This window comes from Herpailurus yagouaroundi, unplaced genomic scaffold, assembly GCF_014898765.1.
Source record: "Herpailurus yagouaroundi ecotype Mexico unplaced genomic scaffold, PumYag 189, whole genome shotgun sequence".
Classification (NCBI taxonomy): domain Eukaryota; kingdom Metazoa; phylum Chordata; class Mammalia; order Carnivora; family Felidae; genus Herpailurus; species Herpailurus yagouaroundi.
This window is the reverse complement of record NW_024412420.1, coordinates 16,081,277-16,109,182: the sequence shown is the minus strand read 5'-3', so window position 1 is coordinate 16,109,182 and position 27,906 is coordinate 16,081,277. Positions and strand designations below refer to the sequence as shown.

General features: G+C 46.6%; 1 protein-coding gene across 1 annotated transcript; it reads left to right on the top strand.

Moving 5' to 3' along the window:
• The first annotated feature begins 300 nt into the window (after positions 1-300).
• STAT5B (signal transducer and activator of transcription 5B) lies at positions 301-27,774 on the top strand. The gene is given in 19 exon segments (XM_040497591.1): positions 301-758; positions 4,217-4,373; positions 5,504-5,593; positions 6,777-6,951; positions 10,453-10,583; positions 10,842-10,993; positions 11,482-11,637; positions 12,065-12,170; positions 12,172-12,245; positions 12,628-12,715; positions 12,794-12,916; positions 14,402-14,494; positions 16,797-17,003; positions 18,054-18,148; positions 18,248-18,378; positions 19,468-19,638; positions 24,112-24,163; positions 24,493-24,600; positions 25,132-27,774. Coding segments are annotated over 19 exon segments (2,364 nt in total). The 5' UTR covers positions 301-630; the 3' UTR covers positions 25,259-27,774.
• The last annotated feature ends 132 nt before the right edge of the window (positions 27,775-27,906 follow it).

Genomic DNA, 27,906 nt, shown 5'->3' with positions numbered 1-27,906 from the left:
GATTCTTTTAAAAATCCCTTTGCTAATTATTTATCCTGTTGAAATGCTGCTTATTATTATTTTTATAATGTTTCTTTATTTTTGAGAGGGAGAGAGAGGGTGGCGGAGGGACAGAGAGAGAGGGAGACACAGAATCCAAAACTGCCTCCAGGCTCTGAGCTCTCAGCACCAAGCCCGATGTGGGGCTTGAACTCATGAACCGTGAGATCATGACCTGAGCCGAAGTCAGACACTTAACCGACTGAGCCACCCAGGCGCCCCAGAAATACTGCTTATTATTACTTCAAGTTTGGAACAAAAGTAAAGAATATGTGATATCAAAGCTATAGGCAGTTCTTCCCCTAATGTTGGCTTTGTACTTTTACTTGTAGGACTTCAGTTTGTTTTATAGTCAGAGCTTCATAGACCCAGTTATATACCTTCCCACGGCCACGTTGAATGTGTACATTTTGAAACATTTTTAAAGCTAAAATTCAGTTCAAAAATACTGATCTACCAAGAAGGGCTTAAAAGCATTTGTCTCTAGGTTTTATAACTGTGAATATTTATAACTGTGAATAAAAGCTGAAGGGAAAAAAAACCAAAAACCCCACCCAAACCACTGATTGTTTGTTTAACAGGTTGCAAACCATGGCTGTGTGGATACAAGCCCAGCAGCTCCAAGGCGATGCCCTTCATCAGATGCAAGCATTATATGGTCAGCATTTCCCCATTGAGGTGCGACATTATTTATCCCAGTGGATTGAAAGCCAAGCTTGGTAAGTGAACAGAGTTTTTTTCTATCAGATTTAGTGAAACATGGGCATATGGGAAGGAAAACATGATGGAGACTTTAAAAGTTGTACATTTTTTTAAAAACGACGTGGGGGCGCCTGGGTGGCTCAGTCGGTTGAGCGTCCGACTTTGGCTCAGGTCATGATCTCACAGTCTGCGAGTTCGAGCCCCGCATCGGGCTCTGTGCTGACGGCTGAGAGCCTGGAGCCTGCTCCCTCTCTCTCTGCTCATGCTCTGTCTCTCTCTGTCTCAAAAATGAATAAAAACATTAAGAAAAAAAAATTAAAAAAAAAAACAACGACATGACCCATAAGAAGGTATTTAACCCTAGCTTAGATTTTAAGCAGGTGGGATAACTCTTAGGATTTTTAAAATAGGATTTCCCCCCTTTAGTAAACTCTGGCTAAAAGCATTAGAGTATTGCTGCTAATAAACAACAGTTAACAAATATGTTTTGAGTGCCTATAGGGTGTAAGATAGGAACATATAAAGCCCTTGTCCACAGGGATGCCTGGGCGGCTCACTTGGACGTCCGGTTCTTGGTTTTGGCTCAGGGTCATGGCCTTGCGGTTCATGGGGTTGAGCCCTGTGTTCAGATAAAGCCCTTGTCCACTGTCCTCCCACAGTGAGGAGCCTGCTTGGGATCCTCTCTCTCCCTCTCTTTCTCTCCTGTCATTGCTGGCGTGCACTCGTGCACACACTCTTTCTCTCTCTCTCTCTCTCTCTCTCTCTCTCTCTCTCTCTTAAAACAAATAAATAAATAAACTTAAAAAAAAAAAAGAAAAGCCCATGTCCGCAAAGAATTTAGTGCTTAATGGGGCAGCTAAGGTATGCATATGCATATCACTTAATAAAATGTATTGATAACAAATTAACAATGGAGATGTTGGTGTTTTTAAAAAAATTTTTAAATGTTTATTTACTTTTGAAACAGAGTGTGAGCGGGGGAGGGGCAGAGAGAGTGTGAGACACAGAATCCGAAGCAGGCTCCAGGCTCTCAGCTGTCAGCACAGAGCCCGACGCAGGGCTCGAACCCACCGACTGGGAGATCATGATCCAAGCCAAAGTCGGACAATTAACCGACTGAGCCACCCACGTGCCCCTATGTTTTAAAGTTTATGCATACCCATAAAGGCTAAAAGCCAGTACACCAAAATATTAACAATAGTCATGTCTTGGTGGCAGATTTAACAAGCGTGTTTATTTTTATTTTCCGAATTCCTGCTTATATGCGCAGAGATAAAATTGTTTTTAAATTCTTTCATAATTAGTATAATATAGTAGATTGACAACATTATTGCAGGCTGTTGCTGCTCTGCTCAGGGTCTGGGAGCATGTTGGGAGGCCACCAGCCTGTCTGTCTGATCTGACGTGCTCATCAGCTACTTCAGGCCCCCCACCATCATGGCGGGGTGGGGTCCTCTCTGGCAGAGCCCAGGAGAAGCTGGCCACTATGCGACTGTCTGGGGAGAGCTGGGTACCTGTCAGTAATGCTGCCTTGGAATAATTGAGGTTATGTGTTAGTAACAGATTTGTTTGAAAACTAGAGAGCACCAAAGGAAGGCAATTTTCTGGGCAATTTAAAAAATCTCAGCCTCGTGTAATGAAGTGATAAGAAAAAAAAAAGAGCTAAATATAAGCATGTCGGCTGCACCTTGCTTAGTGCTTTTCCATTTCCTTTTCATTTTCGTTTCTGTTTTAATGATTTGGAGAGTTCAGAAAACTGTTAGTAGAAAGTTTCTGGTGATTTAAAATTTCATTTAGTAGATCTCCCATGTAGTTTCTCACCGAATGAATGTTAAAAGACTTGTGTTGCTATGAAGGAAAGCCTGAATTTTATTTATTTTGGTTTTCTTAAGAACATAAAGATTTCAATAAAAAAATGTTCAGTTCTTCATGTTTAAGCTAAGAAAGGCTTTTTTTTTTCCTTTCTTTTCTTTTTTCTTTTAAGCAGAGAATTGGGTTTTTTTATTTTTTTTTTTCATTTATTTATTTTTTGAGAGACATAACAGAGCACAAGTTGGGGAGGGGCAGAGAGAGAAGGGGACACGGAATCCGAAGCAGGCTCCAGGCTCCGAGCTGTCAGCACAGAGCCTGACGTGGGGCTCGAACTCACAAACTGTGAGATCATGGCCTGAGCCGAAGTCGGACGCCCAAACGACTGAGCCACCCAGGCGCCCCGAGAATTAAGTTTTTAAGTACCAGAACCAGTACTTGATTTCCATGAGTTTTGCTCAGAGACAGGATCTTCTCAAGAGTGGGTTCCTCAGACAAGGAGCATTATTGCCAACCAAAACAGAGGTGCAGCTGCCCTCCATTCCTCCCAGCTTTTATTTAGTACATATTTTATTTAGTTCAGAGAGCACACGTATTTAAAATTTGGTTTTCTCTACTGTCTTTGCTTAGAGTGCAGATTTGGGCGTATTATGTGATGAACTACATTATCAGTGTTGTGGCACACCTGTTTGTGCCTTTGTTTGAAATTACTTGCTAACTGACTTCAGGGGTTTCGAGGTGACGGAGCCTTTTAGCTACCTCTAGATCTCTTGCTTGGCTCCAGACCCGGTCAGCAATAATTGAATGTTATTTCAATCTGACAGCTGTTCGGTTTCTTCAGTGAGCTGAGTTAAGCGATTTCGTACTGCCCAGTAGCAATTGTTGCCTAAATTGTTTCAAAAAATAAAGAGTTGGAGAAGGGAGTGGGGAAAAGAGGGAAGGCAGGAAGGGAGAGAAGCCATCCAACCCCTGTCACCAGTTCAGTGCCTCTGAATGAATACAAAGTCCATGGAGTGGTTTCTCTGCCTCACTAGAAGAGTTAGCACTGCCTGCAGGTCCCAGATCTGCAACTGGTGATAGATAGAAATGTCTGATTTGTGTACATAGTTGCAGGCACTTTCTGTCCTAATATCTCATTTCCAGGGCTCCTTAGAAATAGTAGTGTTGTTTCACCTGCCTTTACTTAAGAAATACTATATGTGGAATTAGCACATAGAACTAGTCAAGGCTGGAAAAAGCATGTAGAACATTCTTGACCTTGTGCCCCCTTACACCCTTAAGGGGTAACTATAAATAGGAAGTTATCAGAGCCCTTATTTCCTTCAGAGTACACGAAGCACTTTCCTTTTCCCTTCATTTCTAGAAGCAGATAGCATAAGCACCAGAGAAGTCAGTAGGAGGAAGGAGAAAGGGCAGTACGTTGTTTAGAAAAAAAAGAAGAAGAAAAGAAAATATCTAGTCCACTAAGCTAATTAGTGGATTAGGGATAGATTAACATAGTCGATTAGGCATCTAGTCGATTTGAATTGAACTGCTTCCTAAAATTTGCAGTGAGCATTATGAAGAAATCACTTTAGCTAAAGAAAAGGCGTGATGCGTTGAGGCTGCATTTATACAGGCTCATGTGCATGTATGTATACATATGTATGTAATTTTTTTCCCCTAGGGACTCAATAGATCTTGATAATCCACAGGAGAACATTAAGGCCACCCAGCTCCTGGAGGGCCTGGTGCAGGAGCTGCAGAAGAAGGCGGAGCACCAAGTGGGGGAAGATGGGTTCTTACTGAAGATCAAGCTGGGGCACTATGCCACGCAGCTCCAGGTGGGTGTGAAGGCTGGGTCACACTTAATCCTCTCCTTCATTCAGTGCTTCCCGTAGAGATTTTCTTTCTCCTCTGGAACCCAGTGTTGTGGACTTACATGTTCGCCGTATAACGTTCTTACTGTTTGGCTTTGTGGTTGTAGCCTTTTGTTTTTAAACTTTTTATTTGAAAACAATTTCAAATTTATAGGAAGTTGCAGGATTGATACGAAGAACCCGTACATATGCCCAGATCCACCCGTTGTTAACATTTGCTTTGTCATATTCTGTCTCTACACACACGTACACACACATTTTTTTTGTCACTCGAGAGTAAGTTGCATACGTCGTGTCCCTTTGCCCCTGAGTACTTTAGTGTGCGTTTTCTATACATAGTTATAGTGCAGTTATCATCTTTAGTGCATTTAACATTGATAGAACACTTTTCAGTAATCTTGTATCTGTGTTTCCATTTTGTCAACAGTCAGTTGAGTCACAATAAAGTCCTCTAGGACATTTTTTTCCCACCAGCCCAGGACCATATATTGCATCTGGTTGTCATGTTTCTTTAATCTACTTTAATCTGGAACTGTTCTCAACCTTCTTTGCCTTTTCTTACATTGATATTTTAAAATAATTCAACTCATCTGTTTTTTTAAAGATAAAATGAACATCTTTTTGGGTCTGTGTCATGTCTCCTTCTGATTAGATTCAGGTTACACATCCCTGATGAGAATCCTGAGTAAGTGATGTTGTGTCCTTCCCAGGGTATCACATCTGAAGACATACACCATCCATCTTCCTTGCACCGGGGGTAGTAATTTTGACTGCTCGGTCGAGGTGGTGTCATTTCTCCTCTTACGTGGAGAAATTTGAAATTTATGTATCCTGTTTCCAAGAATGACACCCTAGTACTTTAGGCAAATTAGGAGGCAAGAAATAAAATAACCTTACCTTCTCACTGTAATTGGGTTTCCTGTGATGTGCTTTTCTTGTCCCCCATTAGTATTGGAGGAGCCATATTGCTCATGATTATGTCATCATGTCTCCAGGAGTCCCCTCATCATAAAATCTTACCCCTGCTCTGAGGTAGGGTTAGGCCCCATAGCACAGAGTGGAACAAAGTGATGTCTGCTATTGGGTTCTTTCAGAACACGTATGACCGCTGCCCCATGGAGCTGGTCCGCTGCATACGGCATATTCTGTACAACGAGCAGAGGCTGGTCCGCGAAGCCAACAATGTGAGTGTCCCATGGATGTGGGGAGAAGAGCTGGGAAGTCCTTCCTTGCCCCCTCTCTCTGGACCCAGATCTCTCAAGACAACTCAGTGTGCATCTGTTGATGTTTCTATAAACAGAGCATTGTCCTAAGGAGCACAAAAGAAATAGAACACTAGTCTCTGATCTTAATTGATTCATGACCTTGGTGAGATTACCACCACAAAACAATGTGAACAAGTGCAAAATAATTTAACCCCAACTGAACAGTTTTTGAGTAAAGGCATGCTCATGTTCAGGTGAGATTACTTAAGAGGGATTTCTGCTGAGCCCTCTCTTAGTCAAGCATAGAGGGACTGGCTCAGACCAGGTCACTTAAATGGCTGGATCCATAAAATCCTTGCTGTGCCTGCCCTAGAACTTTGGGGTCTCCATGATACCATTTGTGAGAGATTCAGCCTCTTCCCTCAGTTAGAATAAGGTCTTGAGTGAAGACACAGATGATGTACGTTCACACAGCCTTCTTCCCCACTGTGTCCCCAGCACCTCACATGGTCCATAGCCCTGGATCAGTGCGTGAATATGGAATGAGGCGTCATCATCATTAGTAGAAAAACCCAGGTATATCCTGGATGTGTTCACTTCTAGTCTCTCTGAAGGGAATTAGATGGACCCTGTTTGGGCAACTCTGATGGAGGCCAGACTGTGAAAGAACTTTCTATTATGGCATATGAAGGTGCCACAGTTGGTCAGGTCACCTATTTCCCCCTCCTTTTATCTCCCCTCCACACCAGTTCTCACAAATGATGTTTGCAATTCCTCTGACTCACAATTTTGCTTTTGGGGTTTTCGCTAGGTTATAGGTGCTAGCATTGGCTTTTTCTTCAGATTAAGGCCTGAGGTTTTCTTTCTCTCTCTCTCTCTCTTTTTTTTTTTAACATTTATTCATTTTTGAGAAACAGAGTGTGAGTGGGGGAGGGGCAGGGAGAGAGGGAGACACAGAACCTGAAGCAGGCTCCAGGCTCTGAGCTGTCAGCACAGAGCCCGATGCAGGGCCCGAACTCATGGATGACAAGATCATGACCTGAGCTGAAGTCAGATCCTTAACCGACTGAGCTACCCAGGGGCCCCAAGGCCTGAGGTTTTCTACCATCCTCACTGCCCAGCTCACTTCCGCCCACACTCTCCTCCCCTGATATGTCCTCAGGGTACTTCTCCAGTTGGAAGTCTTGCTGACACCATGTCCCAGAAACACCTCCAGATCAACCAGACGTTTGAGGAGCTGCGACTGGTCACACAGGACACAGAGAATGAGCTGAAGAAGCTGCAGCAGACTCAAGAGTACTTCATCATCCAGTATCAGGAGAGCCTGAGGATCCAGGGTGAGGCCAGGGCCGCCTGGGCGGTGTGTGTCGTGAGGGCTACAAGGAAATTCAGGTCAAATTGGAAGAGAATGGGGTTTCTGTTCAGAGGCACTCCCCTTTCTGTGGAGTAGCCGGAAACCATGTGCACTAAAGATCTGGCAGGGAGGGGTGCCTGGGTGGCTTGGTCGGTTAAGCGTCGGACTTCGGCTCAGGTCATGATCTCACGGTCCGTGAGTTCAAGCCCCACGTCGGGCTCTGTGCTGACAGCTCGGAGCCTGGAGCCTGTTTCAGATTCTGTGTCTCCCTCTCTCTCTGCCCCTCCCCTGTTCATGCTCTGTCTCTGTCTCAAAAATAAATAAACGTTAAAAAAAAAAATTAAAAAAAAAAAAAAGATCTGGCAGGGAGGATGAGACTTAGGAAGGGGAGGAGTCACGAGCTTGCCTTTGGAGAGTGTGGGTCTCACTCAGGCTTCCCACACCCAGGGAGCTCCTGGTCTGCTGGGGAAGAATTTCCTCCTGTGGGAAGAAGCTCACAGTCTAGTAAACAGTACTTTTGTATATAATTGGTGTTTCATAAATGCTGCTTTGCTGAACTGTTAAATTCTCCAAGCAGGGAAAGTATAGGGGCTAAGGGCTGTGTTTGTAGTGACAAACCGTTAATGTTTTATGCAGTTATTCAGAGAGGCTGTCCTGACACAGAGCCTGCTAATGCACCTCAGTTAGCCTTGATAAGCAAAGGGTCCCTTTCCTGGTATAAATCCTGCTAGGTACTTAAGTACTGAAAACCTCAGTCTTGAGGCTGACGCTTGGAACCCCACCAGCGCCCCCTATTGGCCTTGTTAAGAATTTGGCAGAGTGACTTTAATACTTTAATACTTTAATACTAATTTTGTCTCCCTGCAAGCATGCCCAGCTGAAGCCCAGAAAAGCCTCTGCTTGACCAGCTGTACAGACACATACCCATCTATGTAGCATGTGCGCCTCTAATACCGTGCTTGTGGGCTCAATTTTATAGCGATATTGCTATTATTATTAACTCAGTCTTCCATACTAATTATAAATTTTTTGAGAAGGGATTGTGGCTTATCTCTGTACCCTGAGGTTGGCACATTGGCTGAATCATAGTAGGTATGAATAAGTGTTGACGAGATGATTCTAGCATGTTTTCTTCCATCTGAATCCATCTCAGGCTGACGCAAGAGAAAGGGTGGCCCTCTTCCTAGATTAGGGAACGGGAGAATTCAGGCTATTAGTTCTACCCAAAGCCTTTGACTGGTTGATGGTACTTCCAACCCTATTCTTGGGTTTTCTGTTTCCTATTTATGGATTTGGGTTTGATTCTGGTTTGGGTTTGTACCCATCATGCCATGTCAGTTCAGTCTCATGTATCAAGTTCACCCATCAGAAACACAGACTATCGATCTATTTGTGCAAGGGGAGGCTCAGCTTCCTCCAGTGGAGCAGACAATTGCCTCATGTCTGCTGGCCTCCCTCCCAGAAGTTTCTGCAAAGTGCCAGGAGAGACCTAAGTGGGTCACCTGCATAGGGAGGTTGGGCCCAGGTGTGGGGCTCACCACCACCTCCCTGGAGATGGGGGCAGGATTTCCAAGGTGGCTCCAGACTGCTCTGCTGTGTTCCAGGCCTGGACAGTATTCTTCTCTCTCAGTCCCCGAGAGTGGAATCCAAACCATATTTCCAGTTGTCTTCTAGCTCTGGGCTTTTCCTGACTGTTAGAGTTGCTTTAGTCTGTGTGTCCCAGCTTGTGTGTCCATGAGGCAGGACATAGGTCCATGTGAGAGGGCCCTCAGCGGCCTGCCAGGAACTTGCCCAAGACGTGCTGATGCTCACCTCCTCTTGACTCAGGCCCAAGTAAGGACACTGGAATATTCTTTTTTTAAAAAATTAGATAGACTGCACACCCAACATGGGGCTTGAACTCACAACCCTGAGACCAAGAGTTGCATGCCGTATGGACTGAGCCAGCCAGGCACCCGACACTGGGATGTTCAAATAGGTGATCGGCAAGGCATAATAACCCCAGCATTTAGGATAGTGGTTACCTTTGGAGGCAGGGACAGATGTGCAAGCAGGGAAGGATGTACAGGTAGTTTTCAACGTGGAAATGTTTGATTTCTTTTTTTTTTTAATGTTTATATTTGTGAGAGAGCATGCATGTGCATGCAAGCGGGGATGGGGCAGAGAGAGGGGGGCAGAGTTTCCAAAGTGGGCTCTGTGCTGACAGCAGACAGCCCGATGTGGGGCTAGAACTCACAAACCGTGAGATCAAGACCTGAGCCAAAGTCAAACGTTTAAATGACTGAGCCACCCAGGCACCCCAAGAAATGTTTGATTTCTTTAAGCCGGGTTACTGAAAGACAGGTGTTCTTGCATCATTCTTTCTGCCTTCCTTGGGTCTTGAGAATTTCATAATAGATGTTTTGTAAGAGGGTACTGAGGCCTCACCGACTCCCCTTTCCTGCCATGGATGAGCTTCCCAGCAGCTAGTGTGGAGAGAATCTGCCTCCCTCTCTGGCACCCTTGGGTGCTAGAACCTTCCCTGTCCTGAGAGGATCTTGCTGCTTTCGTGTTGCCAGTGGGCCCTGGACATTCTGTCTCCCCGTCTCCCTCGCCTTTTCCCTTTCGCCCCTTCTCTCCCTCTCCCTCTCCCGCCCGCTCCCTCCCCCTCCCCCCCCCCCCCCCCCCCCCCCCCCCCCATCTCTCCCTCTCTGTCTCCTTCCAGTTGGTCAGCTGAGCTCAGGGTGACCCACCCTGGACAAACAAACACGTTAGGCACCTCCCAGCACCTAGAGAAATGCCTTCTTCCCTAGGAGAGACTGCTGTGCTCCCGGGGATGGGACAAAGCTGGAGATGGGACAAAGCCAGCAGGCAGGGGCTGCCCTGAGGGGGCTCTGATGTGTGGGGTGGGGCTGAGCGGCTACTGGTCTCTGTCACCCTTTAAGCCTGCCCTGGGACCCCCTGACCAGTAAGGACACGCTCATCCCTGCAGCGTGTGCGTGCCGGGCAGTTCCTTGAACGTGTTCTGTGTTCCCACATATTTAATCCTCAGCCACCCACCGAAGCAGGGGCCAGGATTCTCCCATTTTGCACACGGGCAAACTGAGGCACAGAAGCGTGATGCACGAGTTCACCCAGTTAGTAAACGGTGAGGGCACACATCAAACCAGGCAGTGAGGCTCCAAGCTGGACCCCGTGTGGCGTGAGGAGGTCTGGGCAGCCAGCTGTGTAGACTGAGGTGGGACGGGAGGCCGTGGGGCAGGGTCCTCCTCAGCTATACCCTCAGGTTTCCACCTACACACCCCCAGGAGGGGAGATCAAAGGCGAGAGGCCAGAGACCAGAGCCTGCTCATCTCTGGCACCCTTGGCTGCCGGAAGCCCAGCTTGCCATCGGTCAGATGTGTCCCTTGAGGGTCTGGCCTCCAGACCAGGTGTGTGCGTTCCCCTGGGCTTCCTGCAGGAAGCTGGGAGATGATGGTCATGGGTGTCCTGTCCCCTCCTCTAGCTCAGTTTGCCCAGCTGGCCCAGCTGAATCCGCAGGAGCGCCTGAGCCGGGAGACGGCCCTCCAGCAGAAGCAGGTGTCCCTGGAGGCCTGGCTGCAGCGGGAGGCCCAGACGCTGCAGCAGTACCGTGTGGTGAGTGGGATCCGCGTCCTCTCCTCCCAAGCCTTGAGGTGCACATCCCAAGGGGCGCGGGGAAGCCGAGAGAGGGCTAGAGCCAGGAAGAGAGCAGGACCCAGCAGAGCTGGAGGCCAGATCGTTCTCTCCCGTGGGGGGCATGTGGGCAGAGCAGGTTGGGAAGAGGGGAAGGCCTGGGCCTGGGGCCTGGTCCCTGGCCCCCAGCCCTGCCTCCCGAGGCCTGCAGTTGGGCGTGTTCTCCCCACTTGCCTTCAGGAGCTGGCCGAGAAGCACCAGAAGACCTTGCAGCTGCTGCGGAAGCAGCAGACCATCATTCTGGATGATGAACTGATCCAGTGGAAGCGGCGGCAGCAGCTGGCGGGGAACGGAGGGCCCCCCGAGGGCAGCCTGGATGTGCTGCAGTCCTGGTAATGGTGTGTGGGGGGTGGCGGGGGGCAGGAGGGGGCGGCAGGGGCTGGGAGTGGTGCAACCAGCTGCTCGTGGTGCCTCCTGCGTTTCCATGAGCAGCCGGCTCCCTCTGTCCTGCGGCAAGACTTAGTTCGCTAGGGGTTCTGGTTCCTGATGCGGACTTTGGGGCCCCCGTCTGTGCCCCCTGCCCAGAAAGGGAGTCACCGTGCTGGGGAGTGGGGCAGGGCTGGGTGTGCAGAGTGACGCTCGGGCCGATTGGACCCACTTCAGGCTTGCTGCCTCTGTGTATTTCTCTGTGTTTCTGGAAGGCGGGCGCTCTGCTCTGCTCCGCTCCGTGGCCGGGAGTGGCGGCTTAGGCGCAAAGCCTTCCTGGGTGAGGCTGGAGCTGGGTCTTGGGGCGTTCTCCTCGGACTGGAGCCTCCCAGCCTCGAGCCGGGGGGATGGCGTGATGCCATTGTCCTCCCGTTGGCCTGGGGCTCCCGTGCAGGTGCGAGAAGTTGGCCGAGATCATCTGGCAGAACCGGCAGCAGATCCGCAGAGCTGAGCACCTCTGCCAGCAGCTGCCCATCCCTGGCCCAGTGGAGGAGATGCTAGCTGAGGTCAATGCCACCATCACAGACATCATCTCAGCCCTGGTGACCAGGTAATTCCTGCCTCGGGCCACACCCAGCCCCCGTGCGGTTGGCACGGGGGAGGCAGGCGGTGCTTTGCTGATGGTGGGGGTGGGGGTGGGTGGGCTCTTGCCTGAGTCCTTGTCTCTGTTTGCCTCGGGTCCCCGTCCCCGCTCTGTCCTCAGTTGCTTTAGCTGCTTGCTGTTGACCTTGCCCAGTTTCTGTTGTGGACACCATGTGGACTGCCCTTGTCCCCCGCAGCCCATGCCAGCTGCTGAGTCGTTTCACTGCCTCCCCTCCAGCCATCTCCTCTGACTCTCAGTGGCCTCCCTGGGAACAGGGGCGGTGCCATGTGCCTTCATTTGCCTGCTGAGCCCCGGCAGCCTCCCTCCACAGGGGAACCAGACCCTGTGCCCTGAGCCGGCATCATGTCTGGTGTGGTCACTTGTGTCCCCGCAGCACATTCATCATCGAGAAGCAGCCCCCTCAGGTCCTGAAGACCCAGACCAAGTTTGCAGCGACGGTGCGCCTGCTGGTGGGCGGGAAGCTGAACGTGCACATGAACCCCCCCCCAGGTGAAGGCCACCATCATCAGTGAGCAGCAGGCCAAGTCACTGCTCAAGAATGAGAACACCCGCAAGTACGTGTGCCCTTCCCCCTGTCTGCTTCTTTTCTCCGTCCTTACTACAGGAAGAAGTGCTTGGGCCTCCTAGCCCACACGCTGGACTCCGCCATTCATTATACGAGCCCCATTAGCCCCGCTGTCCCCTTCCAGCTCTCAGAGAAACAGTGTAAGGAGTTACTTCTGTGAAAAGAAGCATGATTATCTTCCATTTACTAGGGATAAATCAAGAAAATTTCTTTATGTTAATGTATATTTATTTCTTGTATATTTCAGCAGCTACCATTTCCTCTATATGACGTCGGTTTTTACAACGTTCTTTATTGCCCCCCCATATAATTTCTACCCCACGTTTACCGAGATGCATGAGTTTAGAGTCGAGTGTCTCTCTTCTCTGCAGCGACTACAGTGGAGAGATCCTGAACAACTGCTGTGTGATGGAATACCACCAAGCCACCGGCACCCTGAGCGCACACTTCAGGAACATGGTGAGGATGGGAGAAGAGGAAGAACACGTTTTCCCTGGTTGTTTGTGGGCTTTGTCCTCTTATTTCTCTCCTTTGCAGTCCCTGAAGCGAATTAAGAGGTCTGACCGTCGTGGAGCAGAGTCAGTGACTGAAGAAAAATTTACAATCCTGTTCGAATCACAGTTCAGTGTTGGTGGAAATGAGCTGGTTTTTCAGGTCAAGGTAAAGGCCTCCCTCAGCTGTGGTTTGTGTGTGTGTGTGTGTGTGTGTGTGTGCGTGTGTGTGTGTACTTTATATAAGAAAAAAGTTGTTTTGATCACATAGTGTCTTTACTGTTAATGAACAGAAACTGGGGAGACTTCATCCTTAAAACTGTATCTCTTAGATTCTCTTAGGAGCTACAGTAATAACAAACTAAAATAGCTGGAGAAATAGGTAGGAATGAATCTCGAGAAACATCACTCCAGATGAATTTGAGTAACAGTTTGTAGTAAGTTTTAGACATTTGTTACTTGCTCTTTTTTCCTAGAAATGTCTCTATATTCTTTCTCTTTTCTCTTGTTCTCCATTTGAGAAACTTAGTGTATCCTTCAGAAATAGCCAAGCAACATCTTATTTATTTATTTATTTATTTATTTATTTATTTATTTATTTTTAATATTTATTTATTGTTTAATTTAGCATATGGTGCAACAATGATTTCAGGAGTAGATTCCTTAATGCCCCTTACCCATTTAGACCATCTCCCCTCTCACCACCCCTCCAGCAACCCTCTGTTCTCTGTATTTAAGAGTCTTTTAAGTTTTGTCCCTTTCCCTGTTTTTATTTTTGCTTCCTTTCCCTTATGTTCATCTATTTTGTATCTTAAATTTCTCATATGAGTGAAGTCGTAGCAACATCTCTTTTAAAGTACCTAAAATCTGGGGATGCCTGGGTGGACTCAGTCAGCTAAACATCCGACTTCAGCTCAGGTCATGATCTCCGGGTTTGTGAGTTCACCCCCCACATCAGGCTCTCTGCTGTCAGCCCAGAGCCCACTTCAGATCCTCTGTCTCCCTCTCTCTGCCCTTTCCCTGCTTGCACAGGGAAAAATAAATAAACATTGGTGTGCCTGGGTGGCTCAGTTGGTTAAGTGTCCAACTCTTGATTTCAGCTCAGGACATGATCTCCTAGTTCGTGAGTTCGAGCCCTGTGTCAGGCTCTGCGCTGACAGTGTAGAGCCTGCTTGGGATTCCCTCTCTCCCTCTCTCTGCCTCTCCCCTGCTTGCGTTCTCTCTTTTTCTCTCGGAAAATAAATAACTAAACTTAAGGGGCGCGTGGGTGGCTCAGTCAGTTAAGTGTCTGACTTCGGCTCAGGTCATGATCTCACAGTTCGTGAGTTTGAGCCTCACGTCAGGCTCTGTGCTGACAGCTCAGAGCCTGGAGCCCGCTTCAGATTCTGTGTTTCCATCTCTGTCTTCCCCGCTCTCATTCATGCTCTGTCTCTCTCAAAAATAAACATTAAGAAAATAAATAAAATATCGAAAATCTCTAAGATTGCACCATTGTGTAAAGTCCTGTGATTCTTGGAGCCATTGAGATTCTGTATTCACGGGTGACATTTACTGAAACTTGAAGAGAGAATGAATATGTTGTGATAGAGGAAAACAAAAGCAAGACAGGAATGTGCCGCTCTGGGTGCTCAGCCCTTTTCCTTTGTCTTTCTAGACTCTCTCCCTCCCGGTGGTGGTGATTGTCCATGGCAGCCAAGACAACAATGCGACGGCCACTGTTCTTTGGGACAATGCTTTTGCAGAGCCTGTGAGTCAATCCCTCGAACTTGTGGGTCTCAAGATCTTGATGCTGGTGTCCTGAATCTCTTTTATGTGTTCTTCCCCAGGAAAGCATAGAAAACTGTAGTTTTCTACAGTGGGCGGGTAGAGAGTATGTGGAGAATGGAAAGAGCATAGGCTTGGAGTCTGGCCAAGGGCTGAACTCACGCCGTACCGTTTCCTCATGTTGTGACCATGGGGAGTTCACTTTCCCTCTTTGAGCCTAAGTTTCCCTAAGTGTCTGCACCACAGGGATAATAATGCTTCATAGTGCTGTTAGGAAGATGAAATTAGGTAACATTCAGGGGCTCCTGGCTGGCTCAGTCAGTAGAACATGCAAATCTTGATCTTGGGATCATGAGTTCAAGCCCCATGTTGGGCATAGAGTTTACTTAAGAAAAAAAGAAAGAAATGAAATTAGGTAACATACGAAATACAAAATGCTTGTCATATAGTCGATACTTAGTAAATATTAATTTGAATCTTTGGGTGAGACCATGAATGGAATTTGGGACTCCCAGTTTCCTTCCAGAAGCGAGACCTCTCAGGAGGTTACTTTAGCTTAGCAGTTGCTTCCTGTCAACTTCCCTCCAATAAATGAGGGTGCCATTCAATGTGCTCCAAATTTTAGGTTATGTGATTCATCCCACGTCTCTCCAAGAATGAGGTGCTTTGTCTGAGGGAATGAATATGGTTTTATTGACTTATACATCAAATCATAAAACCACTAGTGTGTGCTTGTTGAGCATTTTCAGAACATTTCATCAGGGAAAGTTGTAGATGTTGTACATTTACAGTGGAGAGTAGTCCATATGGTAGGTATTCAGGACATAAAAGCTAATGCTTGTCTAACGTGACTCTAAGGTGAAGAGTCTAACCGAGTTATCTCAATGGTCCTCTTTAAAGAACAATATTTTGGCTGCAAAAGGCGAGGTTTTTAGCAGAAATCCTACTGTGCCCATTCTACAAATCTTGAGTTTGAGTCTCCTCTCAAAACTCTCTGCCTGCGTTGCTTCCTAATAAGCCTCCTGGATAGAAGTGCCCCTCTTCTCTCATTCCCTTCCCTGCCTGCCCACCGAGCTCGCTCCCCATGTGACTTCAACATCTCCTGCAGCATGCCGTTACTGAATAAATTGCCTAAGTTTATTTAGGCCTGGCCTAAATAAATAAGCATTTTTAACATTTTCAGTTGTGTTAATGACTGGCGTACATCTCACACTGTTTTAAAATAAATACATACTTGTGGGGATTTATTCTACAGATATATTTGCATATGTGTCAGATGACTCACGTGCATCGCAGCATTGTCTGTCATAGCTGAAGATTGCTAGGCTGACACACAGATGTCTGTCTACAGAGGCCTGGTTAAATATCGTATTGTTCTTCCAAGACTGTGGGGTATTTAGCAGCCACAAAAAGAAATTTCTTGAATGTGCTGCTATAAGTAAGGTCTTGCAGAGATAGAATTAAGTGAACAAAAGGAAGATGCAGAACATGTGGATTTTATGCTACTACTTATAATTTTTGAAAGGAAAAATGTGTGTTTCTTGGTAAGCATTGAATACCTGTGGAGGCATACACGGTCAACTAGATTACATGCTCTGGGCCTGCTGGGTGGGACACAGGTTTAAGAAAGTGACTCCATCAGATACCCTCCCATGCTTTTTAAATTTTATGTCATGTGAAGGAATTGCCTATTCCAAAACAATTTTTTGTAATAATGAAAAAAGAAGAGGAGGAACTATGGCCGAATAGGATGAAAAAACAGTTTATTAAAAATTAATGTTGTAAACTGTTTCTGAATAAAGTGGTCCAACTCACAGTTTCCACTCTTCCGCATGAAATTTTTTCAGTTTGAGCTGGAGTTCAAGGGCAAAGATCACACCTGTGCACATACGTGCGTGAGCACACACCCATTCTTTCTGCCTGCCCTTAGAGAACCAGTCTTTCAGATTTCTGTTCCCATGGGGTTTACGGAGTAAACCAGACCTTTGGTCACGTTTTGTTTCTGCGGCCTTTCGAACGTAGGCTTAAACTGTACATTCAGCAGCTCATTTACAAAACACCATAGACAGTGTGAGGTTACCTTCTAGGCTGTGTGTAAAGAAGGCAAAATGGAACCTTCTGCATCTCACAGAGCTGCATATGCCATAAAAGTTAGAATTTATCCTCAGGCTCAGCAAGACAAATGTGTGTGACTACATTGAGCCATCACTGTTTTTGTTTTGTGGGTGGAATGAATAAATCATGCAACTGTTTTCTCCTAAGATCCTGGCTTCTGTCCCTCGCAGGGCAGGGTGCCATTTGCCGTGCCCGACAAAGTGCTGTGGCCGCAGCTGTGTGAGGCGCTCAACATGAAATTCAAGGCCGAAGTGCAGAGCAACCGGGGCCTGACCAAGGAGAACCTCGTGTTCCTGGCACAGAAACTGTTCAACAGCAGCAGCAGCCACCTTGAAGACTATAATGGCATGTCCGTGTCCTGGTCCCAGTTCAACAGGGTGAGGGACCTGCCGCCAGCTGCCATTAGATCAGTCCTTCCAAACCAGATGCCTTCCAGAGTCTTCCTGCCCCAGGGCACTTGTTCTTCATGATGCTAATAAAATGTGCCCAGCGTAATCACCAGTTTCTGAATAGATGGATAAGCACATAGCTTTTTTTATGTAGAAAACTAGATCTTTGAATATTTAAGTAAGCTGGGCTTTGTGTGCAGCTAGTGCATTTTTTTCCTTTATAAAGGAAACAGAGCAAAGCAAAAGGTAACATATCTCAAAAGAAGTAAAGCTTTTGTGGCCAGAAGTCCATGGCTGTTTCCCATGGACTCGCTGGTGCTCGCTGCTGTGTGACCCTGCAAAACCAGACTCCCCCCAAGACCCTCAGCCCACAAAAGGGAATGCTGGTAGAGGAAGTTTCTCCTCTAGCATCGGGGAATTCAAATGTCACCTATCACATCTTTGACTTTGTGTGTGTGTGTGTGTGTGTGTGTGTGTGTGTGTGTGTGTGTATGTATACTTTAAGCATTTTATTTTTGAGAGAGTGCAAGCAGGGGTGGGAAAGAGAGGGGGTGGGGACAGTATCCAAAGCAGGCTCTGCACTGACAGTTGTGAGCCCAACATGCGGCTTGAACTCACAAGCTGTGAGATCGTGACCTGAGCTGAAGTCGGACGCTCAAATGACTGAGCCACCCAGGTGCCCCACATCTTTGACTTTAAATCCAACTTTTGTTTCTTTGCTTACGGCCCCCACCCCCCAGGTGTTTTACATGACCTAATTCAAAAACAGCAGAGAAAGCTCAGATCCAGGTGGAGGTGTTTATAGCAGGGGTCCCCTGGGTGTTGGTAATCGTTGTTTTTTTCCTTCTTTCCTCCTCTCTCTTCAGCTTTTTGATTGTAGGACCATTTGGTAAAACTCGGACAGGCATGTATGTTTGTACGATTCTGACAGTGTAGATGTTTGTTTTCCATTTGATTTTTTTCAGTTAAATGATATGCAGGCAATATTCCAAGTGTTACTCTTGGCCTTCTTGTGTTCACTGTTGTATCTCCAACCAGGAGAATTTGCCAGGACGAAATTACACTTTCTGGCAGTGGTTTGATGGTGTGATGGAAGTGTTAAAAAAACATCTCAAGCCTCATTGGAATGATGGGTGAGAATCCTTATTTCCTAAGTCAATAGAGGTTGAAGCTCTTCTTTCCTCTGTTAAAACATCACACTCTGCCTCGTTCCTTTGGCCTTTGCAATCCAGGGCCATTTTGGGTTTCGTGAACAAGCAACAGGCCCATGACCTACTCATTAACAAGCCTGATGGGACCTTCTTGCTGAGATTCAGCGACTCTGAAATCGGTGGCATCACCATTGCTTGGAAGTTTGATTCTCGTGAGTTCCTCCCTTTTTAAAACATATCTCGGCTCTAGTTAGCTGCTTCTGATGCAAAATTACTTTGACAAATGACTTACTGAATATTCGTGATGCGGTCAGCTCTGAGGAAGGGAGCGCAAAGGTGTCACCAGGACCCAGTTGCTGCTGCTAAGGCAGCCCTTGTAGAATCACATCACGGGAAACACAGTTAACTGATTTTGAGAAACGAAAGTGTGTAACCCTGACATGGTTACCTGTAATGCAGCATTGTGTCCACAATCTCAGCTGCTTCCCTTTTGAAATGTCTGCCGCCTTATTCGACCCTGAGCTTATTTCAATGAAGAATTACTTGGATGAGTTGGAGTCATTTTAATTATTCCTTTCTCCTAATCCACATAAAGGCATGGCCACAGATTATTTCCATCCAAGAACAGTTTTTTCCACTGATCCTCAACATAAGATAAGAGTAGCTTGCTAGTTTTTTTGCAATTTAAAGATATTCCCAGCCTTTCACAGCTCTCTGCAGCCTCTGGCTGTCGGCAGGCTTCCTGTCTCACTCAGATGGTTTTGTACAGTAATCAAGGATTGGAGTCCATAAGAACTATTTCTTCTACAGAGGGACTGAAAAACCATTTGAACTTGAAACTACCTGAGATCATTGGCTCTCTAGGGAAGTGCCATATGCATTACCTGCTTTTTCCCCCGTGGCTTTGATAAATGACTTGAACTACAACCTGTGGTTAATTTTATTTTATTTTTTTTTCAACGTTTATTTATTTTTTTGGGGACAGAGAGAGACAGAGCATGAACGGGGGAGGGGCAGAGAGAGAGGGAGACACAGAATCGGAAACAGGCTCCAGGCTCTGAGCCATCAGCCCAGAGCCCGACGCGGGGCTCGAACTCACGGACCGCGAGATCGTGACCTGGCTGAAGTCGGACGCTTAACCGACTGCGCCACCCAGGCGCCCCCTGTGGTTAATTTTAAATACAGATCTTTATTGGGACAGTTTTAACGGAGAGTCTTTAATTTGTAGCATGTTTGGATTTTTTAAGATTTCCTGTTCAGAAATCATGTTTAGAATACGATTATTCTGTTTATTGCTCTAGAGGAAAGGATGTTTTGGAATCTGATGCCTTTTACCACCAGAGACTTCTCCATCCGGTCCCTGGCTGACCGCTTAGGGGACCTGAATTACCTTATCTACGTGTTTCCTGATCGGCCAAAAGATGAAGTGTACTCCAAATACTACACACCAGTCCCATGCGAGCCTGCCACTGGTAACAATGTTCGCATTCTGATCTGGTTTTGTTACGATTTGAGTTTTCTTTTGGTTTTTGTGTGTGTACGTGTGTGTGTGTGTGTGTGTGTCTGTCTGTCTGTCTTGCATGAAAACCTACACAACCAGTATTTAGTTATTGCTGTTTGAGTATTATTCAAGGCAGTCGTAAATCCTTGGCTATATTCTTCAGTCATATAGAAAACATATCTGCTGCTGACCCCAAATATCAAATTGAAGGGAACAAATTTATTATCTTTTTTCACATTGCTTTTATTTATTTATTTTTTAATGTTTTATTTATTTTGAGAGAGAGAGCACACAGGTGGAAGGAGGGGAAGGGAGAGAGGAGACAGAAAATACCAAGCAGGCTCCATGCTGTCAGTGTGAAGCCCAGCTCAGGGCTTGATCTCACAAACCCACGAGATCATGACTTGAGCCAAAATCAAGAGTCCAACGCTTAACCGAGCCACCAAGGCACCCCTCAAATTGCTTTTAAAACAAGTTTAGATCAAATAAAATTAGAAAGGTGAAATCTGTTCTTCAAAACAGAGATGGTTTTATTGTTTTCTGAGTGTAAAAGTATTCTGTATTAATTGTAAAATTTCCAGAAAAGTATGGAGAAGAAAATACATACAGCATCTCTCATTCAGAGATTGACCACCAAAAATAAGTGTAGCAAATATTCTCCCTGTCTGTGCAGATATGTATTCTTCAGTCAGTCACAAGATGCTTGTTGGGGACTTCCTGTGTGGAGGTTACAACCTAGTAGTGGAAGGACAACAAACAAACAAATACATGTATTTAGCGATGGATGCTATGAAGACAAGAAAGCACAGTCAAGGGGTAGAGACGGGTTAGGGAGGAGGATGGGGGTAGCATTTCAGTAGAGTGGTCAGGCAAGGTCTCTCTGAGAAGGTGCTGTCAGCACAGAGCTGAATGAAATGAGGAAGCTAGCCATACAATAATCTAGACCAAAACCTTCTAGGTTGAGAGAAGAAGTGCAAAAACCCTGAGGTGGGAGTAAGACTGGTGTATTTGAAAAACCCCACGAGGGGGGCCCAGTAGGCCAGAGCTGAATGAGCAGGAAAGTGTGGGAGGTTAGGGCAGAGCAATAGGGGTGCCAGATCATGTCAGGCTTGGAGTTCAGTAAACGGTTTGGGTCGTATTATCCATCATCTTTTGTGATCTGATTTTTTTTCCACTTAAAAATGTACCATAGGCAGGGGTACCATAGGCAGTCTGTTAATCGTCCAACTTTGGCTCAGGTCATGATCTTGCAGTTCATGAGTTCAGGCCCCGCATTGGGCTCAGAGCCCAGAGCCCAGAGCCTGCTTCAGATTCTATGTCTCCCTCTCTCTCTCTCTCTGCCCCTCCCCTGCTTGTACGCTTTCTCTCTCTCAAAAATAAATAAAACATTTAAATAAATTAAAAATTATATATACCATAGGCAGAGTTGCAGGTCTGTAAGTATAATCTTACAACATCACTATAATGATTGCGTGGAATTCTACGTACAGTGAGTGATTCGATGTCACTGATTTGAGAGACTGACAATTTTTTTTCTTTTTCTATAATTTATTTTTTATAATTTACATCCAAGTTAGCACATGGTGCAACAATGATTTCAGGAGTAGAATCCTTAAGCCCCTTACCCATTTAGCCCATCCCCCCTCCCAAAACCCCTCCAGCAATGCTCTGTTTGTTCTCTATATTTAAGAGTCTCTTATGTTTTGTCCCCCTCCCTATTTTTATATTATTTTTGCTTCCCTTTCCTTATGTTTATCTGTTTTGTATCTTAAAGTCCTCCTATGAGTGAAGTCATAGGATATTTGAGACCGACAATTTAAGTTATTCACAGTTTTCTGTTGTGAATTAATATTGAGATAAGCTGGGGACACCTGGCTGGCTCTGTTGGTGGAGCGTGTGACTCTTGATCTCGAGCCCATGAGTTCAAGCTCCGTGTTCAGTGTAGAGCTGACTTAAAGACTAATAATAATAAAAATAAAGAAATAAAAAATATTGAGATAACCTGGTATATTAATCTTGTTCAACTATTACCCTGGGATAAACTCCTAAAGTGGAATTTGTATCAAAGGATATACATGCTTTTTAAGCATTTTGACAGATCTTTGCAGAATCACCCTCCAGAATGGGGAATCCGTTCTCACTCCCACCGATGTCTGTTGGACCACCTGCTCCTCCATATCCCCTGCCAGTCATAGATTCTGTTCATTGGCTTCATTCTTGCCAGTCTGACTGGCATAAAAATGGTGTCTTGGTTCTTATTTTCATTTCTTTGATTCTAAGCAAGATCAAATGTCTTTTCGCATAATGATAATAGCAAAATTGTAACTAGAGTAATAACAGTTGACATTTGTTGAGTACTTCCTGTGCACTGGGCCCTTCCTGGGCAGCTTTCATATAGTATCTCATCTAATCCTCAGAACAGGTCTGGGAGGTACGTCTGTTACTCTCCTCACTTTACATAGGAGCACTTGAGGCACAGAGAAGTAACATAATTTGCCAAAGTCCACACAGCTAGAAAGTGACCAACCAGGGTTTGAGCTCAAAGAGTCTAGCTCCAGAGTCTATTTCTTCACTTCCATGTTACTGGCTGTTTCTATTTTTTCTGTGAAGTGTGTTTCTATTCTTTGTCCATTTTTCTTTCGGGGTTCCATCTTTTCCTAATAAGGTGTAAGAACTTTTATATAGTAAATAAGCCTTTTATTATAATAGCAAATATTTTTCTCAGTATGTCATTGTTCTTTTAACATTTAAGTTTTATTTTGCTGAAGTGCAAAACTTGTATTTTCTATACAGCCTAATCATTCATCAACCTATTTCCTGTATAGAGCCTTTTATATCATGCCTTCCCACCCTGCAAGGATGATTCTATTTCTAGGTGGGAATATAAGCCAAAATTTTTCAGATTTATGCAGTATTTTGGATTAAATCTACCATGGTTTCTTTTTCTGTTAGCACAGCTAGTTTAGGTTTTTAAATCCTATTTTTTACAGCATTTCTTTGGGTTTTATCTTTTTTGCCAATCCATAAAATTCTTTAGAAACTGTAAAGCACAGGGGCGCCTGGGTGGCGCAGTCGGTTAAGCGTCCGACTTCAGCCAGGTCACGATCTCGCGGTCCGTGAGTTCGAGCCCCGCGTCGGGCTCTGGGCTGATGGCTCAGAGCCTGGAGCCTGTTTCCGATTCTGTGTCTCCCTCTCTCTCTGCCCCTCCCCCGTTCATGCTCTGTCTCTCTCTGTCCCCAAAAAATAAATAAACGTTAAAAAAAAAAAAAAAAGAAAGAAACTGTAAAGCACAAAAAGTATGCAGTATTATAAAAAGGCAGCTCCTGACATTTGAAGGCTTAGAAGAAGCAGGTTAGGGTAACAAGCAACTTGTGCCCCGTGTGCCGTTTCATTATCTTGGACTGTTTCACTGACAAACTTTTTATCCTCTTGACCTTAGTGTCGTCTTCATTGTCTGACATCATTAGGATTATATGTATTCCCATACTCACATACCCAAGAAATGAGACTTCATTCACCGGCTTCAGACTATCACATTCCTACTACTCACTTAACTGGGTTTCTACAGTCAGCCTCTTAAAAAGGTAACTATGGCTGACCAGACCACTCTCCGATCTGTCCTCTAGCCTCCCACATCCCAGTGGGGATTCTGGGGAGAGTGAAAGAGAGACACACAGACATTCTTGTTAACCAGCCACAGGGCATGGACAGCACTCACCTGGATGAGTGACCATCAGATTACCCGCAAATGTAGAAAGCCCACAGACACAAAAGAGCACACAGACACCTGCATGACACTCCCTTTCCTAAAAGAGGAGATTCTCAGAGTCAGAGTAACTCCAGGGACCACCAAGTCAAATTCATTCCTTTCTTTGATTTCTCTGTGCAGCCCCTGACAAGTGTTTGTACTCCTTCCGTTTGAAGATCTCCAGGGGTCGGGAAATCAGTTTTTCCCAAGACAACCCGTTTCTTTTGTGGGCAGTTCTAATTACGACAGTTGTTCTTCTCTCTGTGATTGACAATGTGTTCCCTTTTGTGTTCTCTTCTGATCTCCTCCCAGTGTTGTTGCCTGAGACACAAAGCAAATCCTGCCACCCGGCCACATCTGTGACTTTAAACTTTTAAGATATATTTTCTTTTTACACTTAGTGTGCAATTAATGTTTGGTTTAGATTTGTCCTGGAGCATACATTTTCTGTGGCTTGAAGAATTTATCAACACATCCAAGCCAACTCGGAAGATATCTTAACTTGCATTTTTAATATTAAGGCTTCTCCTACACCAGGTCCCCCTAACAGATTCAAATATTAAGTGCTTGTATCAGATCCTAAGATAGAATTAGGTGCTTGTGTCCTGTCATGAGAAAAGCTGTGATTCTTAAGGGAGATTGCATTTTCATTTCTTTGAGAACTTTGGTTCTCATCACCATCCCCCCACTCGGCAGCTAAAGCGGTGGACGGATACGTGAAGCCACAGATCAAGCAAGTGGTCCCTGAGTAAGTGTCCAGGGTCCAGCCCTGGTCTTCTGCCTCCTTTCCCTTCCCCCCGCCCCCCCTCCGCCCCTCACCGCTGCCCCTCCCGCTTACAGGCCCTGTAGGGCCCAGCACCCCCTGGCCCCTTGAAACCTGGCTCAGCCCCCGGAGAGGGAACTGAGCTTAGTCTCAATGGGACCAGGACCCAGGACCCCACTCCCGCAGCCGGACCCCCAGGCCCAGGGGGCGCTTTGTGCTTCCACACCCCAAAGAGATGTAAACATGCCCCCTGAGCCCTCCCCAAGTCAGCCGCTGCCCTGAGGTCACTGAGGCTTCTCCTGTTCCTCCTGCAGGTTTGTGAATGTGTCTACAGACTCTGCCGGGGCCAGCGCCACCTACATGGACCAGGCCCCCTCCCCAGCCGTGTGCCCCCAGGCTCATTATAACATGTACCCACAGAAGTAGGTTGTGTTCTCTGGGGCTCCGCAGGGAGGAGCTGGGGCTGGGGCTGTGTTCTCTGGGGCTCAGGCTGGGCCCCGGGGGGCTGGTGGACAAAGGGACCCAGAGCTCCTGTAGGTCTGAGACCACCCAGGCCAGGCACCAGCATATGCCCAGGTGGGAGACAGAGATTTGAACAGAAGGTATTGGTAGTTTAGAATGGGGTTGGGCAAATGTCAACTACTCTTCTCTCTCAAAATGTAGATTTTTCTTGCTTTGTATAAGGAGCACATGGGCTTTACATGTGTGGACAGCCAGGGTTAGGGACAGCTGGGGTGGGTGTTCCAGCCTGAGCCTCTCCGTCCAGATAGCAAAGGACTCTACTCCCCACTGTCCAGATCAGGAGCATCTTTCCCCTGAAGCCTAGGCCAAGGGCACAGGCCATCTTGGGCTGTTCACCCAGTGGGGTGTGGGGCTTGGGGTGGTCTCTGTGGCTCATCATTGGCCTTGGGCAACCTTCCCCTTCCCTTTATCTCTTATCTTTTTCTCCCAAGCCCTGACCCTGTCCTTGACAATGATGGAGACTTTGATCTGGATGACACAATGGATGTGGCGCGGCGTGTGGAAGAGCTCTTGGGCCGACCTATGGACAGTCAGTGGATCCCTCACGCGCAGTCATGACGCCTCCATCTCCATCTTTAGCTTCTTCGTCCTCGCCAGAGGAGTTACTCTTGTGGATGTTTTAATTCCATGAATCGCTTCTCTTTGGAAACAATACTCATAATGTGAAGTGTTAATACTAGTTGTGACTTTAGTGTTTCTGTGCATGGTGGCACCAGTGAAGGGAACGTGTGTGAGTGTGTGAGTGTGAGGGTGTGTGGGTGTGTGTGTGGGTGAGTTTTCACATTGGGCTGTTTCTCCCCCTTGCTGTCCAGAGTTTAGTTGCAGCACTGGGGCCATAAACAGTGGCTGTGGTTGTTTTAACCTTGTGTAAAAGGCAGTAGTTCCATGAACCCTGGAACTTGGCCATGTGTCCAGAGGGTGGCTGAACTTTGACATGTGGCTGTTCAAGTCAGAGAAGGACAAAGGGAGGAGAAAGCACCTCTCCTGTGAGATTTGTCACTGTGTCTACCAAGCAACTGATATATAACCGTGATTGTCTCTGCTTTCCTCTGAAATGTACAAATTGCCTTTTGAAAAAGAAAGCCGTCCTCCCTCCTTCCCTCTCCCTGACTCCCATTTTCCTGGGTAGGGATGGGAAAAAGCGGGGACATACAGTGATTGTTGGGGCAAGGGAAGTCACGGGTTGTCTGATGGGTAGTTGCTTTTTAAGTAACACTGAACCCATCTACATGTTCTCTCCTTCCCCCTCCTTCCATCCACTGTGTGAATTGCCCCTCAGTTCTGTGTGTGTGCACGTGCACAGACACGTTTGATGAACCAGAGAAAAGAAAAGAGGGTCACATAACCGCAGCTTACAGTGCTGATGTCCTTTGTGTCGCAGCCAGAGTGGAAGGCCAGGCCGTGGCCCACAGGCGCTGAGAAAGCTGCCTTGCCACCCGGAGCAGCTGCCCTCTGGTCTGCCCGTCCTTCCGCCCGAGCGCGGCTACCCCACGGTTTACTGATGGTGGCCACTCGCACAGGCTGACTGGTGTTTTGTTTCTAAATCGGGACTTCTTGTTTTGCTCTTCCCACCCTAATCTGATATCACAGCCCTTTCTTCCTGTGGCAGGTCCTGTGCCATTCACACCCAGGTCACCTCGATTCCCTTCACTGTCCACACGGGCCATCTCAGGGAGGGGCCGGTGGGCGTGCAGTTCGAACCCAGGGCCAGCGTGCTCAGCGACGTTGTTGCCCACTTGGTACGGGCCACTGGGTGTCAGCGTTGGTAATCTGGGGCAACACAGTCAGTGGGTTTCCTAGGAAGTTTGGTAAGCTGCAGAAACCAAACAAAACAGCTTCAGTACAACGTCCACGATTTCTTCCGTAGCTTTACCCCAGAAGGAAGGAACGGTCTATCGCAGTCAGGTGGGAAGAGGGGGAAGCAGGTATAGCTTTCGGGGTAGGCCTAAAGGTCACTCACCCCCGGCCCCCTTCTCCAAAAGAAGGAATGACCACACCAGGAGAGAATGGCCCTAAAAACCTTATTTTTATACATGTGAGTAAATAAACATATTTTTTTTACAAAAATGACTTCTGAATTTATCAGTGTTTTGATGTTAAAGGAAAATATTCCTCTGTGGTAAATTATTTATTGGAAGATGACTTTTTAAAAGCTGCTGTTTGCCCTGGCTTGGTTTCATACACTGATTTATTTTTCTATGCCAGGCAGTAGAATCTCTCTGCCTCTGAGGAGCAGGCCGACCCTTCCATGATACCAGCGGTGACATAGGGTGTCGCTAAGCCCTTTACATACCCCTCAAGATTTGATTAAAATTCCACCCATGAGGATGAGTGTTGGGGAAGCGGGAGGAGGCGGCCTGACCACTCTCGGACCCAGTCATAAAGAGCCCTTCCCTGCCTGCCCCTTGGACTTCACCAGCACCGGCCCCTGAGTGCCCTGAGTGCCGTGGCAGGCCGGCCGGGAGCTCAGCGGCCCTGACGGGGCGGGACTGACACACTTTCACGTTGGCAGGGACCCAGCCCCAGGGTGTGCTGTGGGCAGAGCTTGCCCTTGACAGTTGGCACTGGAGATTGGGGGGACAGGAGCCGAAGAGCGTGGCTGCCCCGAGCAGAGGGGTCCCATGCTGGTACGGTCGCTGACCTGTCCTCCGTTTTCCTGAGGCTGCGCTGATAGACGGGAGAGATGTTTGACTGAAAGGTATGCTCGCTATCTGCGTTGTGTTTTCTCTTTTCTCCCTGTTCCTGCAAACCACAAAAGAGGCAGTGGCAAGTCTTGACCTCCTCTGCCTCTCACTTGCCCCCAGACACGCACACACATAAGTCATCAAATGTTTCAATGTGTGGTATGTGCCGGGTTTTTGTAGGGGGGTGGGGAGACTAAAAGTGAATAGAACTTAAAGTGGAAGTATACTTTTTATAATTTTTCTTTTTAAAACTTTGTGAATTATTCAGATACATATTTTAGTGTTGAGGCAGATTAGTATGTAGCCACCAAAAAAGTATTGTGTACAATCTGGGGCAGTCACAAAATTGTGTATTTTATGTTACAATAAAGGCTTCCTCTGAAGGGACAATATTGAGTTCTGTTTTTTTTTTTCCATCGAGGTGGTGAGGGAGGGTGGCTTTGATAGGGAAATATTTGCGATCATCAGTGTGACTGTGAAAAACAGAACTGGTGGCCTCGAGAGTGTGTCCTAGCTTTGATG